The sequence below is a fragment of the Lepisma saccharinum genome, chromosome 29 (genome assembly GCF_977018435.1).
Source record: "Lepisma saccharinum chromosome 29, izLepSacc3.1, whole genome shotgun sequence".
NCBI classification, from domain to species: Eukaryota; Metazoa; Arthropoda; class Insecta; order Zygentoma; family Lepismatidae; genus Lepisma; species Lepisma saccharinum.
Genome location: NC_139257.1, coordinates 17,651,996 through 17,669,819, shown reverse-complemented (window position 1 = coordinate 17,669,819; position 17,824 = coordinate 17,651,996). Strand labels below are relative to the sequence as shown.

At 37.4% G+C, this 17,824-nt stretch overlaps 1 protein-coding gene across 1 annotated transcript in view; it reads left to right on the top strand.

Moving 5' to 3' along the window:
• LOC145981537 (sodium-coupled monocarboxylate transporter 1-like) overlaps positions 1-17,824 on the top strand; it is a 78,032-nt gene that overhangs the window by 7,354 nt on the left and 52,854 nt on the right. Inside the window, exons 2-7 of the mRNA XM_083114846.1 lie at positions 131-345; positions 4,234-4,393; positions 6,867-6,932; positions 8,102-8,153; positions 8,800-8,867; positions 13,389-13,543. Of these exons, the coding sequence (XP_082970972.1) occupies positions 131-345; positions 4,234-4,393; positions 6,867-6,932; positions 8,102-8,153; positions 8,800-8,867; positions 13,389-13,543 (716 nt within the window). The remainder of the gene's footprint in view (positions 1-130; positions 346-4,233; positions 4,394-6,866; positions 6,933-8,101; positions 8,154-8,799; positions 8,868-13,388; positions 13,544-17,824) is intronic.

Genomic DNA, 17,824 nt, shown 5'->3' with positions numbered 1-17,824 from the left:
TATGCACTGATTGACCTTGATGTGCTTGCCGTTTGTCAACAGCAACATCAATCCGTTTTTTTCTAGCCACACCTCGTATATGGTTTCCTATATTAGAGCAATAGATAATGTTCTCATTGTATGTACGCAGAAAACAAGAATAACCAATGTGACATTGGAGGCAGCCAACGAAGCCTTAAGGAGCTTCTTGTGGCCAGATTATCTGATATTTGTGCTCCTGTTGATCGTATCAGGAGGAATAGGAGTCTACTATGGATTTATTGGGAAGAAGCAAACGGCTTCCGACTACCTCATGGGTGGAAGGACGATGGGGACAGTGCCTGTAGCTCTGTCACTTATAGCCAGGTAAGAAGTTGTACAGTGGGATGCATAAGTATTACCAAGCAATTGTCCATCATCATGCTTATTGTCTTAGTTATATGCAATGAAAGCTTCAGGAATTCAAACAAATAAGCTACTGACAACCTCTGAACTATCATACATAAAACAATAAAATAAAACAAAACATATAGAATGCAAGAATTAATGACAATTTGCTAAGCAATGTTTGTGGATCCCACTGTTCTCGGATCGTTATGCATATCCTCTGTATCTTTATGTCCATAAAAATAACAAATGGCGGAATTTGCACTAAATTTCAGGCTATTTATGGAAAAACAGATCTCATAATGTTAGTGACAATGATTCTACATTAGCATGCAATGTTTTTTGGACATTATCAGTGACGTGCGGTGACGTCGACACTTGGGGTAGCAGTCAGTGGCGTGTTCAAGGGGGGAGAGGTGTAGGTCACACTCCGCCTCCCTTTAGGGCCGGCCAGTATTCCTACAAAAAAGACGAATGTCAATAACAGGAAAAGATTGCAAAATTATGAATGAGTACTAGAAAAAAGTACACGTAACCCCCACCCACATTCGAAACTAAAAAACTATTTGATTTGACTCTAAGCCAGAGATCCTGGGTTCGAATCTCGGATTGGCCATTTGTGTTCTTTGTGTGTGTTCCTTCATCTATTTTGTTGTACCAAAGGTGGCGGAAAAGCGAAGTAAAATGAACCAAATTGAGCAATCAATCAATGATTTGATTTCATTTTTGTTACTTAGCGTCACTTTTTTGTCACATTTGGTTAATTGTGAAGATGATACGATGAAACTGATGAAGGGACGAGCACAGGGAACGCCCATGCCCGGGTCGGGGTTCGAACCCGGAACTCCTGGTGTCGTAGCGCGCTGTGATAACCACTCCCCCACACTTGGTTGATTTGGTGACAGGTAACAAAACACAACACACTTTTTTGTAGTTTCTTCAATGATATTCATTTGACTTTTTGAGTTCTGAGATACATTTTTTCATTCCAAATTATTTCATTATTCACTGCAACACATAGGACAAGAATGCGCACTCATCACGGGTTCGAATCCTGGCCTGGATTGTTCATATGAGGTCCCTTCACCAATTTCATCATATCATCACTCAATCCTCATTTTTGCGAGAACCAAATGTGGCAGAAAAGCGAAGTAAAATAAACCAAACCAACAACAATATGAACACGCATTCTCTTGCCCAAATAAATACATCCGTATTTATGACTGTTAGAGACAAAGAGTAGTATATTTAAATAAAACATTACTAAAACGAGAGTCAGAGAGAGCCTGAGCACATATTTGTATATTATATATTCCATATTTGAAAAAGAAAGAAAGCATAACATTATTGTCTGCACATAACACGTTCCCATTTCATAAATAATAAAACTTCATCCCATATTATACATACACACATATTGTACAACGTGTAAAAGGTTGTGTAAATACAGAGAACATAAGTACTGCAGAAAATTTTACCCTGTGTTCTTTAGAGGATTTACAAAAAAATTATGAGAAACCAATCCCCTATCTGTCCTATAGGAGATAGACTGGGGGACCTGAAAGCACGGGCTTTCAACCATTGCAGCGGGGGGCGAGGGGGCAAGGGAAGTAGAGGTAGAAATCTTCCTTTTCCTTGGGACGGCCGTTTCTACCTGGAAACTGGTCAGGTGGAAGAAGAGCGAGCTAGGGTATCCAGCCAGCTTTGCCGCGGAGAACATCGATGGACGAGAAGCGCGTGGAAAAGAAGGTGTTGTATATGAGCTGTGGTGGCTTTAACCAGACAATAAATATTGTGATTTGAATATAATTCGAGTTGTGAGATTGATTGATCTATCTCTGCTAGACTAGCTACTCCTCAGTGCACGTCACTGGACATTATCCATTGTCTAGTGCTTTGAAATACTTATTCTACTACAACATTTTGAGAGACCACCTCTTCTCTCATCTTTACATGAACAAATCTCATTTTGCCATTGGTAGGGATTGACCTATGACAGACCTGGAATTTTACTACAAATCCAGTGCTCTAACCAACTACACCACAGTGCCCCTTAGAATTCTCTACTAATTTTTGCTGCACTTATGCACTAACGTTGACAAGAGAGGACTATATTTGCTTGAATGCTACACTGGGATGACTAAAAGGGTTTTGAACTATTGCTACGAACAGGGGTGCCCACAGGGGGATTCATGACGTGCCTGCATCATGGGAAATTTTTTGGGGGGACAAAATTTTATAGTTTAGCTACCAATTCTATATATCTTCACACAAAAATGGGGGATCGTTTTGTTTGGTTGACTTGTTATTGATTTTTAGTTATGGTTATTATGTACAGTTGTTCTACCTGCCTGTGGTGATTGCGGGGATGGGATTGAAATGAAACACCACCTCTTTATGCCTGTAGAATCGGTTTGGAAGAGGGGGACGCGCTGTTCGCATTAATACAAGGTTAATCAAGCAGACAAACTTGTAAGAATATTCAGCACACTAACAATTTTAAAAGTGGTGCAAAATTAGGAAATTATCAATAAGTTTGCTGCAACAACTTTGCAACGTCAGAAGTTATTATCATTTATGTAAAATGTTATTTCAATCAATGTCACTACTCAAAGTAATATATAATACAATATGCATTGCTTAAATATATCTACATTATATTTTTCCGCAAATTTTGGATAACAAAAAAAAAAATGAGTAAATAATTCGGCATAAGGGGGGGGAGGAATCTTCTACCTTTTGGGGGGAGTGCATCATAGGCCTTGGGTGGGATTGGAACCCCTGGCTACGAAGACCGCTTCTTTGATTTTCCTTAGATTCCATTTTGGTTCTTTGCGTAGCACTGTTACTTTGCTCCACTGAATTTCGTGAGATTTATTCCATGTATGTTCAGATGCACTCGAAAAGTAGTGTTTGAATGAATATAGTAAAAAGCATTAGACAATGGGTAATGGGTAACATTGCATGATAAATAACAGGCCTGTAAAATTATCACCAATTTTTCTGATAAAGTAATATGCCTACATCAGCAGATATTGATAGAACACTAATTAATCTGACCTTCCTCATTGTTAACTTTTATGTTCATTACACTTATCAAATACTATATATTACTAAATAGTATCACTTTCAGTGAAAGATATACAGGGTGATTCAAAAAGGACTTTACAACTTTGAAAGCATACAGAAATTTATTCAGATAACTTACAGAGTCGGTTGAGGTGCCAATGCAAAGAAAAACACATCAAGTTTTGACTCACATAGTCCATTAGTACAAAACTCACCCACCAGTAGCACTGTCAGCATTGTTCTTGAAAATGGCTACTTTTACTGGTGCGGAACGTGATTGCTGTGTGTTTTGGTTTCACGAGATGCAATCAGCAACTGCAGTGCAAAGTAAGTTTCATACGGAGGATTGTAAGGCGCCTCCTAGTATGCCTACAATTTACTCTTGGCACTAGGTCCAATTGCATGGCCACCTCGCTCCCCAGATTTGACAGCTAGATTTTTTATTGTAGGGTTTTATTAGAGATTGTGTTTTTGTACCACCTTTACCTGCTGATCTTGCTGAGCTGAGACTTCGAATTAACGCCGCCGCTGCAGAAGTGATGCCTGACTTACTGATGAAAGTCTGGAATGAAATCAACTTCAGGTGGGATGTATGCCGCATTGCAAATGGTAGACACATCAACCCAACATAAATATTGTATGACAAACTTGATGTGTTTTGCTTTGCAATGGCACCTCAACAGACTCTGTATGTTATCTGAATAAATTTCTATATGCTTTCAAAGTTGTAAAGTCCTTTTTGAATCACCCTGTACATATATATCAGTAATTAATTTGCAAAAATCTTTTAATTTTTAGTTATGCATCTGGAATTGCTCTTCTGGGTATCCCAGCAGAAATTTACATGTATGGGATGCAGTATTATGTCAACATGATTTCAATGATTATCATGGGAGTGATAATTAATTATGTCTACCTGCCAGTCTTCCATACACTGCAAATAACTTCTTCATATGAGGTAAGTAGCTCTAAGTTATGTGACATTAAGAGTGTACTAGAACTAACCAATGTATTGGGATGGGAAATTATTGGCTGGAATTTACTCACCAATAACTGTTTATACTTTCCCGAGTCCACGTGTCTCGTGGAGTTAATAAAAACGTTATGTAACATTTTCACATATTCTATTATAAATATCCTATAATTTATGTAAAATCCATAATTTCCATTATTTTTGCATGTAGGAAGAAACGGATTTTGTAATTAAATGATTGTCATGTGAAAGTAAGAATATTTTAAAACTAAATATGCTGCCCAAGGCAGAAATATAGTTTATTATAAAACATAAACGAAATGCAATATTTTAACACATGAGAGAAACAGGACATGACATAGAGTGGGATGAGGCTAAGCAGATAGGAAGGGAGAAGAGAATACTAGTGAGAAAATGGAAGGAGGCCAAGGAAATAGAGAAGAAAGGTGAAGAAGTCACAATGAACTGGAATGGGGGACTGAAGTTAAACAAAGAATGGAAGAAGGTGTTAGAAAGAGTGGAAAGGACAAGAGAGAAAGAGGAGAGAAGAAGGAAGAAGAATGAAGGAAAAAGAGCGTGAGATAAAGAGTCCAACCACATTCTCTTTCAGGTGAAAGTACAGTTGACAAGGGAAAGCCACCTTCTAGATTGTTCCAGAACTACTTTCTAATAGTCTGGGGGGAGTATTTTTGTGTATATATATATTGTCCTGTTGTGTACCTGGTTCATTTGTACTTGGTACATAGTCTGAAGAAGACCTTGCTAGAAGGTTGAAACGTTACGTTTAGTTTATGTTTTATAATAAAATAAATTTCTGCCTTGGTCAGCATTTTTAGTTTCTATATCATGGAAACAAGGCTTAATGGTGTTATAAAAGAATATTTTAAAGAAAAACTCTGATCTATTGTTAAGTTATAGTTCCATTAAAATCTATAAATTAGGGATGAACTTATATGAAATTTTTGCCAATACCGATATAAAATTGACCAAGAACTGATATTCTACCGAAGCAATATTTTATTATACAAAATAAATATTCTCTTCAGTATTACATGTAATGTTGTATACAGTGTTTGTAACTCAATATGTTGTCTGTAAATATAACTTTTCATTGCTCCTTATTTACAATTTTTTTATATAATTTGAAATTTTAAACACAGATGTTTCAAAACACCTATAGATCTACTTAAACCATTCAGTAGAGAAACTGAAAGTGAAAACAACTTCTTCAGTATTATATTTAATAGGTATGTAGTGTTTTTAGGTTAAAATGGTGGTTGTAAGTATTACATTTCATTCATCCTTATTAACAATTTTTATTTACATCTGTTTGAAACACTACAGATGTTTCGAAACACTTATATAGCTAACTAACTAACTAACTCTCTAGCCTTCTTAAACCCGAAGGTTCATGGCTGCAGCAACACAGGCCTTCCATCTTTCCCTATCTTGAGCAAGTTCTATATACTCTTTTCTATCCCTACCGATTTCCCTTAGGTCCATATCAACGTTGTCCCTCCATCTTCGTCATGGCCTTCCTACAGGTCTCTCACCATCAGGTTTCCCAACAAGAATCCTGTAAACTCCTCTTTTCTCTCCCATTCGTGCCACATGGCCTGCCCACCTAAGTCTTCTTGATTTAATTATTCTAATAATATCTGGACATGAATACAAATTATGTAGTTCTAAATTATGTAACCTTCTCCACTCACCTGTCTCCTCATTCCTTTTAGGTCCAAAGATTTTCCTAAGGATCTTAATTTCAAATACTCTCAATTTATGTTCCTCTTTCAATGTAAGGGACCAAGTTTCACATCCATATAATACTACAGGCAAAATTACTGTTTTGTATATCTTAACTTTTAGTTTCTTAGATATTAAACGAGAAGACAAAAGTTTATGAAGAGAGAAGTAACATGCATTTCCTGAATTAAGCCTACTTTTTATTTCCTCTTTAATAAAATTTTCATTTGTTAATATTACTCCTAAGTATTTGAATTTGGAAACTGGTTCAAACGAGTTGTTATCAATAATTAGATTTTGATTATTACCTAACACTTGGTTTCGGCCTGTAAGCATATATTTAGTTTTCTCTTTGTTAATTTCCAAACCTATCTCTTTAGCAGTTTTGAAAAATATTTTAGCATTCTTCTTAATTGTATTTATATCATCCCCTAATAAGTCTACATCATCTGCATATGCTAACAACTGAGTCACACCATTTAATTTTAGTACTTCTTTAGTTTCTTTTACCTTCCTAACAGCATATTCTAAGGCAAAATTAAAGAGCAATGGAGATAATGCATCTCCTTGTTTTAACCCATCATGAATTGTAAATTTGTCAGACATATTAATACTCACACGAATTTTATATAGTTCTGCTAAAAACAGTAGACAAAATTTTCATCAGAAATGTTACCAATGCTGATTCATGGCTCTGTGTGCTTTTAATTTGCAGTACCTCGAGAGGCGTTTCAACAAAACAGTGCGCATTTTTGGATCTGGATTGTTTGTGCTATCTTTGGTAAGTAATCAAACATACATAAAAATAATACAAGAGTTAAAATGCTGATGGTTCCAGTAGTATTAATAAAACTTACACAATTTTACCTTTTATCCAGTATTTTTTAAATAAATTTCCAGACTATTTTATAATGTTCAATTTTCAGTAACTATGTTTATAGAACATTTTTGGAATGGAAATATGAATGCATTGACTCCAGTTGCAAGAAATGGCATAGTTTTAATTTTTTTCTTTTCACACAAGAAACAGTTGCACAGCTCAATAGCATTTATAACTTTGTAATAATCAATTTCACCAAATGTACAATTATATTTATCATTCCCAGACTTGCTGAGATTTCTAAATCCTCTTAATGACTTTTTAAACTGATAGATGATTTTCCTCTTTTCCAAGATTTTTCAGGTCAATTGAAAGTTTGTTAAATGATCAGATTTTAAGATTTAAAATTAGTTTAATACAATTAGAAACTCTCTTGATGATGAGTGATTATAAGAGCTTCTCTCCGATTTAAGATCACATGGGTTCTGAAGAGCACTTCCAAGTATTGACAGTTAACAACAACATGTTATGTTATTATAAGGTTCAAGTACTCATATTATATTGAGTATCTGCTCAGACCTAGTGATTGAAATATCATGTGGAAGTAGTTTCTGTGTACTGTGAAATTGTGTCTTTTGAATGAAAGAACATGTGTAGAACGCAGCAACAGAAATAAACTCATAAAATCACGGATATTCTAGGAACGGTTGTGGAACCTCAGAAAAAGAGCACTCACTGACTTTCTTGTTATGTATTGGACATTTCACATCTCATGACAATTCTGGCTGTCTCATTTTGGTTGGTTGGTTGATTTAGTGTTTTAAGTCCACTTTATGCACAGTAAGGCTAATCGGGACTGGCCCTACAGTTTAAAGTTGAATCCGAACCACTATGTGCCTGCACTGGGTATCGAACCCGGGACCCCTTGATTACAAGGCGACAAAGCTACCACTGCGCCATCGGGGAGGCCCTGTCTCATTTTGCTTAGTGTGTCTGTGTGTTAGACAACAATTATCCAATATTGATCAGTACGCATGCTAACAACACAAAACGTGAAATATTTTATCTTCAATTCATTTGTCTTATTATGCTCTATTGCTAATTTAATTTTTCTGCTAAATTTCTTTCAGTTATGCTGGACACCAGTGGTAATTTATGTTCCTGCTTTGGCATTTAATCAAGGTAACATGTTTTCATTTAATGTTTATTTACATTAATAAATACTACAGTATTTTAATTCTTTCCACAAAGAATATAACTCAGGATTGAGTACTGGTAATGGATAACATATATTCAAATTTAATTACTGGTAACTGGTAATATTATTCAAAATTTGTGCATCTTTGTAGTCAAAATATCCTACAATTATGGAAAATCTTTTATCATTAACTTTCACTAACATTTAGTAGCAAAGGTGGAATTAACAATTAAATAATTATCATTATCTCATACATGAACATATAAATATTTTAAAGGAAAACATTGAGAGATTGAATGGAATGGAATACTTATAATTTAACATTTAACATCGGTATTGTTTCAAAAAAATATCAACTAAGCTTGTGTGACTAACCAAATACATGACCGATGGGTATTTGGACTCAAATATTTCCTATAAAACATGTAAGCATCTGATTTTAAGATTAACAAGATCACTAGCTTGAATGCGAGTGATTTTCATAAACTATAATCAAACTTTGAATACATTAGGAGAATTATATTTATCAGTTAATCTCATAATCATAAACAACCAAGCCTGACATTAAATATGTAGTAATATGTTTGTTGTTGTTGTTCTGATTATCAAACTATTTCCTTTGGTTTTTAGTTACAGGGGTCAACATACACATTATAACACCATTGGTGTGTACTGTCTGCATATTTTATACTAGTGTGGTAAGTGTTTTATAAGAATTTTGACCTAATGAAATTTACTCATATTATGCATGCACATATTCCATCATCATAAATGATGAACATTCAACATTTTAAGACTTTTCAAGCAATGCTTCAAGTGCGTGCCTATTCAATCTAATGCATTTTTTAAAAGAAAAGAACATTGATGTTTATTTATCATCAAGTTTTTGCAATTGTTAGTTGGTTCAGTACACATGGACGTCTGCAGGATTTTTCCCAGGGAAGGGCCAGCAAGATATTTTTTTTCAGGGGGAGGGGTGAAGAAGGCATATTTTCCCCCCATAATGGTGATGTCCCTTCAAAAAATAGGGTTTCAGTCTGAAATTATCATGTTCCTTCAACACCATTATAATAATTAACAAATTACTGTGACTGAAATGAAATTATGTGTAAAATATATACTTTTTAGGTGAACCTTCACATACAAAAGTATGAATCTGATTTAGAATTGATGGCATTCTATAGTACTTTACATTAGGGATGGCCAAACAGATCCGGATCCGAAAAATCTGGATCCATTCAGATCCGGATCCGGATCCATTCGGATCCAAAAGTTACGGACCAGATCCGAAAGTTCCAGATCCAAAAGTTTCGGATCTGGATCTGGATCCATAAGTTCCGGATCCGAAAATCCAGATCCGGATCCGAGTGTTTCGTATCTCAATCCCATTATAATATTACCACACCTTAAAAGGTATTATGATCTTCGATTACAAAGAAATTTTTCATTTGTTAGTCCTACAATAATTTTTTTTAAGTATTGTTCCTAAAATACTTTGCTACGCATCGGCTAACACTCGTGCACAAAAATAATCTTACTTGTTTAACATAAAATGTCAGAGATGATTTTGTAAATGCCATTGAAACGAATATGTATACATTCAAATGTATTGGAAATGGAAACACACATAAATGTGAGACATTCCATTCCAATATGAAACCTTTAACACATAGAACAAGATAGAAATGTTATACAAAAATTATACAATTTTTCTACAGTTACAGTTTTACAAATTAAAATAAAACATTTTAATATATGCAGTGTTATATAATTACAAAGTGTAAGACTAACAAGGGAGGTTATCTAAGTGTCCCCCTCCTATTTCCATGAAACTTGGCAGGTGTATAGTGGGGCCCAATGGAAGAAATACGTGTTTTTTTTGTTTCAGCTAAAAACGGTTTTAGGGGGCAACCCCCCTCAAATGTCAAGATGAGGACAAATTGAAGTGAGGATCTGACCCCTGTTTCCCCCTCTGATTTCCATGATACTTGGCAGGTGTGTGTATAAACGGGCCCAAAGGAAGAAATACGTGTTTTTTGTTTCGGCTAAAAAACTGTTTTAGGGGGCAACCCCCTCAAATGTCAATATGAGGACAAACTTAAGTGGGAATTTGACCTCTGTGTCCCCCTCCGATTTCCATGAAACTTGGCAGGTGTATAGTGGGGCCCAAAGGAAGAAATACGTGTTGTTTTTTTTTTTGTTTCAGCTAAAAAAAACCGGTTTTACGCGGCAAAACCCACTCAAATGTCAAGATGAGGACAAATTGAAGTGAGGATCTGACCCCTGTGTTCCCCTCCGATTTCCATAAAACTTGGCAGGTGTGCGTATAAACGGGCCCAAAAGAAGAAATACGTTTTTTTTCACTTCGGCTAGAAAACTGTTTTAGGGGGCAAAACCCCTCTCAAATGTCAAGATGAGGACAAATTTAAGTGGGCATTTGACCCCTGTGTTCCCCTCCGATTTCCATGAAACTTGGCAGGTGTGTGTATAAACGGGCCCAAAGGAAGAAATACGTGTTTTTCTGTTTCGGCTAAAAAACTGTTTTAGGGGGCAACCCCCTCAAATGTCAAGATGAGGACAAATTTAAGTGGGCATTTCACCCCTGTGTCCCCCTCCGATTTCCATGAAACTTGGCAGGTGTATAGAGGGCCCCAAAGGAAGAAATACGTGTTTTTTTTTGTTAAGGCTAAAAAAATATTTTAGGGGGCAAAACCCGCCTCAAATGTCAATATGAGGACAAATTGACGTGGGGATCATCTGACCCCTGTGTTCCCCTCCGATTTCCATGAAATTTGTGGGGTGTATAGAGGGCCCTTATGCCCCCTGTTTCTTCCTATGCCATATTTACGTGGTTTCGGGGTCGGATCCCCACTTCAATTTCTCATCATCTTGACATTTGAGGGGGGTTCCCCCTAAAACCGTTTTTTAGCTGAAACACAAAAACATGTACTTCTTTCTTTGGGCCACTCCATACACCTGCCAAATTTCATGGGAATATGAGTGGCACACAGGGGTCAGATCCCCGCGTCAATTTGTCTTCATTTTGACTTTTGAGGGGGTTTTGCCCCCTAAAACAGTTTTTTTTTAGCTGAAACACAAAAACACGTATTTCTTCCTTTGGCCCCTCCATACACCTGCCAAATTTCATGGAAATCGGAGGGGGAGACTTAGACCTCCCTTGAAAGTGTATTAATTAATTACAAATCATGCACGCGCGCACACACTATATATATGTGTGTATGTATGTATATTATATATATATATATATATATATATGTGTGTGTGTGTGTGTGTGTGTGTGTGTGTGTATTAGCAGGTAACAATGTGTTATAAACACATTCTTACTTTCCAAAGAAGCGCATGTGGGATGGCAAAATGGATCCGGATCCAAAAATTCCAGATCCGGATCCGAAAGTTCTGGATCCGGATCTGAAAATTCCGGATCCGAAAGTTCTGGATCCGGATCCAGATCTGAAAATTCCGGATCCGCAGATCCGGACCCGAAAAATTTTAGGATCCGCCAGGATCTGGATCTGGCCATCCCTACTTTACATAACTTATGACAACAGTTCTTCTATCAAAAGTTTTTGGTATAGTGTGATAGACTTACGCTACTCTTTAGCTATTTAGATCACAGAGTAATCGAGCTTTCAAATCGAAGTGAGAAGCAACATGGGCATTTCATGCAGAAGTGACAAAGAACAAGCAACACTGGGCCCTCTAGTCTGCATAGAAACCTTCGCTGATCACGCACGACAGCCTTAGTGATCATTTCTGAAAACACCCTAATGCCAACCTCACTTGTAGTAATTGCAGTCTTGCAGGCCAAGGCTCTGGGCCTTTGACCAGTATAGGATTGTGTGCTATTCTTGTGCATGCCGAGTTCCCCTTTACAGTCTCAGCTTTTAACCAATGAGAAGTTTTTAGTCCTCGGAGACAAAAAGAAAAAAAAGTGTAGAATTTAGTAAGGGGCTGCACCCCTCCCCCATATTGTTTTGGGCACAAATAGCTTAAGTGCTGATGCACCTAAATATTTTCAATAGAGGAGACTCGCGATTAACCAAGGGAGTGGTTGGAAAACATTGCGCTTCATAACACACACCCCTGTTTGTTTATGGAGTCAAGTCACCCTCCGCGCTGCACGTGTTCGTTACATTGTCGGTGTATCCGATTGTTACGGTGGTGTTTAATTCTGTGTAGGTGTATGTTGTACTAGTAATAAATAATTACTATACAGTTTTAAGTGTTGTTTCGTCATTTACGACCTATTAGCACATTATCTGTGTATTATTCGAGTTTTTCTGTATCCGAGGTAATCTCGGTCTCAATTAGCTCAGATAATCGCGAGTCTACTGTACAATCCGTCAATCACAACAAAGCACATTCTTGAGAAAACAGCCCAGTCTGAGCATATCACTGATATTAAAGATTTAATTTATTTCCAAGGTTCATTTCCATGGGACAATACTTTGCTTGTCAATTTGGTAAAAAAAAAAAAAAGCTCCTAAAAAGAATATAGGGTTTCTGGGTGGCCAAAGACTTAAGTAATTATTTCTTCAAATTTTCCCTTTTCTATATATATTTACAATGTTGGAATTGATGTGAAAAATCAGACAAGCAGAGTCCTCCTCCGTGGCCGTGCGGTCTAAGGTGCTGTGCTTTGGGCTCCGATGGCGGGACGGCATGGGTTCGAGTCTGCCTGGATTCAGTTTCTGGGTTTACTGTCTGTTTATAGGACAGGTGGCAAGCCACCATCGTGAGGAAATTGGGGAGCTATGAGTGAGTAGCGTAACCTGTTCTTGGAAATCTCCTATAATGGCTGAGGGTTCAACATGCTAACATCACATCACCCCATTCACAGGTTGAAGATCTCCACACCTCTAGGTAGGATTGTGGGAAGGAGACTGGCAGTCGGGAGATAGGCCTAGCGCTTGAAGAGCTGTCGAGTCATGGGTTATTATTATTATTATTATTATTATTATTATTATTATTAATCAGACAAGCAGAACAACATAGATACATGAACTGAATTTACAGCATCAAGTAAATTAGCTTTGTATAGGGTGATTAAAAATAACTGCAACATATGGAACCTGAGCATGCCACATGAATGTTCTGACTGAACACTCAAGCAAACTTGTGATTTAACAATTTTTGCTACAATATGATGATATTTATTTATTGGTATTACAAATGTTCAATCTTTTTAATTTTGGCAGGGAGGCCTTAAGGCCGTTGTATGGACAGACGTTCTTCAGTCTCTTCTCATGTATGGCTCCATGTTGTTTGTGATGATTAAGGGAACAATGGATGTTGGTGGTGTGGGAGTTGTTTTGCGGAGGAATTACGACAGTGGACGCTTGGATATGTTCAAGTAAGATCACTTTTTACTCCTTAATTCTTAACTTGGCGAAGTGTAGTAATTTCTGCCTGCCTCTGAAAAATATGATTTAAATAAAGGACATTTGGACTAGCATAAAAGAAATTTTCGATTTCAGGGGTTTTCTTCAAAAAATTAAATCTGGACTACAGCGAATTAGTCATGCCAAGACAATCGTAGATAAGTTCAGTGTTGCCATGGATGTTTTGGATAACCTTTTCGGAAATGGCCCGTAAAGGTACTCCGATAAGTAGAACATTGACGTGTGTTCAGTGGAATGCTGATGGAGTTCGTACTCAATTCCTGACTTTCAAACAATTTTTACGTGAATATAATGTTGATATAGCTCTGGTGAATGAAACGCACTTGAAACCCCGTAATAAATGGAAAATTGCAAATTATACCAATTATAGAAACGATCGGTTCCCGGGACGGAAAGGAGGTACGGCTGTAGTTGTGAAATCTTCGCTATTTGCACGTCAACTTCCAAATCCAGCTCTAGAAGCTTTAGAAATCACAATAATTGAACTATTAACTACCACCGACCCACTAATTTTGATAGCAGGATATAACGTTCCAGAACAGCTTATTCCCATACAAGAACTAGAGATTGTTTTTCGCTTGGGCCGCAAAGCGATTTTAGCTGGTGATCTAAATTGTAAAAACCCTGCATGGAATTCGCGTGTAGTGAACCGTGGAGGTGCCTCTCTTCTCCAAAGTGTCCAACAATTGAACTTGCCCATTCTTGCCCCAAGAGAACCCACTCATTATCCACGAGGACGTGGACTTCCAGATGTGTTGGATATCTTGATATATCAAGGTGTAAATATTATGACTGGTCCCTATGTTATTCATGATCTAGACTCGGACCATCAACCAATACTCTTTGAAATTGTTCATCATAATTTATTGAAGCCTCCTCCTCCAAAATATCATGTTACAACAGACTGGGATGCTTACACTCGACAATTAGTGCCTATCATTGACTTGCATTTAGCTTTAAAAACCCCAGCCGAAATTGATTCGGCTTTACAAAACCTTACAGCAGGTATACAAACTTCTTATCTTTACTCCACTATCAGAACCCCTCAGTTATACAATAACTATGGCTGTCTATCCCGTGAGGGTATGATCCTCCTGAACTGTAAAAAATATTTCCGACGGAAATGGAAACAAACTTATAACCATCGCTACAAACAGTTGTATAATCAATTTCACGATCGATTTCGCCGATATCTCATTCGGCAGCGACAGGCAGATTGGGACACCGAATTCTCCGGGATATCAATGCAGGATAGTAGATTCTGGCAATTATTAAGAAATTATCTGCGAAAGAATCCACAATCTGCTACCTACCCTCTCCAGGGTCCAAATGGCATGGTGTACACACCAGAGGAGAAGGCTGAAGTGTTCTCCAAACATCTGGAGGACCAATTCCACACACCAGATCAACCGCATAATGGCAATTATATCCAGAAGATTCAACATCGACTGGAACAATTACGTCGTGAACCACTCGCAGCTTATCCACTTCTCACGACCCCTCAGGAGGTCAAAGGTGTTATAAATCTTCTTCGACCTGGTAAGGCACCTGGCTTTGATACTATTACTACATTACAACTGAAGAACGGCCCCAGAAAATTGTTAGTTTTTCTAGCAAAAGTCTTCAATGCTATATTCCTTACCGGCTATTATCCATCAAGTTGGAAACTAGCAAAAATAATCCTCTTGCCAAAACCAGGAAAGAACATTCTTCTACCACAGAATGATAGACCTATAAGTCTTCTGAGCCATGTTAGCAAAATCTTTGAACATATGCTACTCAGACGATTACAAGCTGTGGTGCATGAAAAAGGCTTGCTACCGTATCGTCAATTTGGATTTCGTCGACATCACAGTACTACTACGCAACTGGTCCGAGTAGTGGAGTATGTTACAGGAAACTTTAATCTCAGTCGACATACTCTAGGGGTATTTCTCGACTCCGACAAAGCCTTTGATCCAATTTGGCATTCTGGATTAATTGTGAAACTATCGGAACTGGGAGTTCCTATTTATTTGGTGCAATTATTGGATCAGTATTTACAAAAGAGACAATTTCAGGTGCAATTTTTAAGTGCTCGATCTACCGTTAAGATCATACATGCTGGTGTCCCTCAGGGAGCTGTTTTATCTCCACTTCTGTTTGCTTTATATACCAGTGATATCCCTGCTACTCATAGATGCATGCTAGCTACCTATGCAGATGATGTTGCCATCTTTACAAATAGCCCTTTACAAGAACTATGCTACAGCAGGATGAGACAACAACTATTAGAGCTGGAATATTGGTCTACTCGCTGGTGCATGAAGTATAATTCACTGAAGAGTGCTGCGGTTTTATTTACACGTCGACATAGACAACTCCCAAAGATTCTACGACTTCAGGGATCTTCTATACCGGACAAACCTTTTACCACATATCTAGGAGTGGTTTTGGACCGAAGACTAAATTTCCATAAACACATCTCAACTGTGACAGCAAAAGCACAAAATCGAGTTGGACAATCCTTCCTTGGGACTGACGACTCGCTTGCATGTGTATAAGATGATGGTACGTCCCACACTCCTGTATGCAGCACCAGCTTGGGGTCATCTCCGACCTTCAGTCATAAGGACATTGCAGATTATACAGAATAATGTTGCTCGACTTATTACTGGCCATAGCCGAGATACTCGTATCTTACAAATCCATGAGGACCTTGAACTAGATTATGTTCAATCTGCTATATATGCCATGTGTTACAACTTCTGGAGCCAGATCCAACAGCATCCAAATCCAGCGGTTCGGGCCATTGGAACTCGACCACAGGTCCGGATGTCCCACTCCATGCCCCGAAATTTTGAACAAATCTAAATTCAAAAAATTCTATTGTATTATTATGTTATGTGTTACATATACTCCCTGTTTATGAGTACTTCAAAGTACTGTTTTCAATGGAGCAGATTAATGTTCCTTGATAGTGCAGCTATAAAAGCACAGATTGTGATTTTGTTGTTTCTTTGTTACTTATTGTTACTTATATATTGTTATCATTATTATTATTCTATGTGGTTATTTTATGTTTTGTGTCTTAAAGTGATGTGCAAAATGTAGTTTGTGATTAGAACTTTTCATCAGTGCACCGAACTATTGTATGGTTTGAAAAATAATAGTGATTATTTCCTTCCTCTGTCAATGCAAAATTATAACAAGGAACTCAACAATTTCGAATTAGTGAAATAATACAGATGAACTATTGTCCAAATCCCGGCCGACAGTCGACCTGGGTTATAGCAAGAAAAATGTTGTATATACACTACTTTGTAAGAACATGATAGTAAGTCAAGGGCACAATGGTCCCGATACTTACAAAAAACCTGTTAATAAAGCATTGGCATTGGCATTGATTTAAATAAAATAATTTTGAGTTTGTGTTTTCACTTTATGTACACTAATCAATACTCTCCACCAAGGATCCCTTGATTAGCAGGCAATAATGTTAAAATAATGTACCTTATATTGGTGTAGTTTTGTCTCAATCATCATTTTGACTAATTAACCTTCATCAGGAAACAATTGTAATTGCATTTGATAAAATATTCAGCAGATGGATAAATGTTAGTTGCCCTGTCATCATTTGTTACAAGCAGAATGAAAATTTGGAGGAAACAACAGGCTAATGCTGTCAGAAATGTTGCATGGGACAGGAGCAGTGGCGGTCCCTCCATGGAACAGAGGGAACAGGCTGTTCCCTTCTACTTATCACCCTTTTTAGCTATTTAAAATATCTATAATAACATAATAAGAATACTTCTTTCTTCCGAAATCAACACGCCAAAGAAAAACTTTCACCGTGACTGGACATTTGTTTACTTCACTTACCCTCGTCATCTGTCCCACCCTCTGGTCTGACACCGAGTATTTCCAACCACGCATGAAGATAAACGATCCCCATGGTGCTACGGAAGCTGAACTCTCTAGCTGTTCGCTACAAGAGACATAGCAAATTTGTTTTCCTTCGAGTTTTTGCTATGTGCTAAACTTTAATTGCGTTGTAGTGATAGTTTTCAGTGTAGTAAGTCTATAGTTTTCTAATCTCATTTCTAAATTGCGTCTGCCAGTCATAACAAACTGGAAAAATCTTCTGCAGTCTAAGCATCTGCTAAATGCCTTGGCTAAATGCTGCGAAATAGCTTCCGAGGGAACAGATCGCATCAACCTGTTCCAACAGCCCCAAGACGCACCCGGCGGCA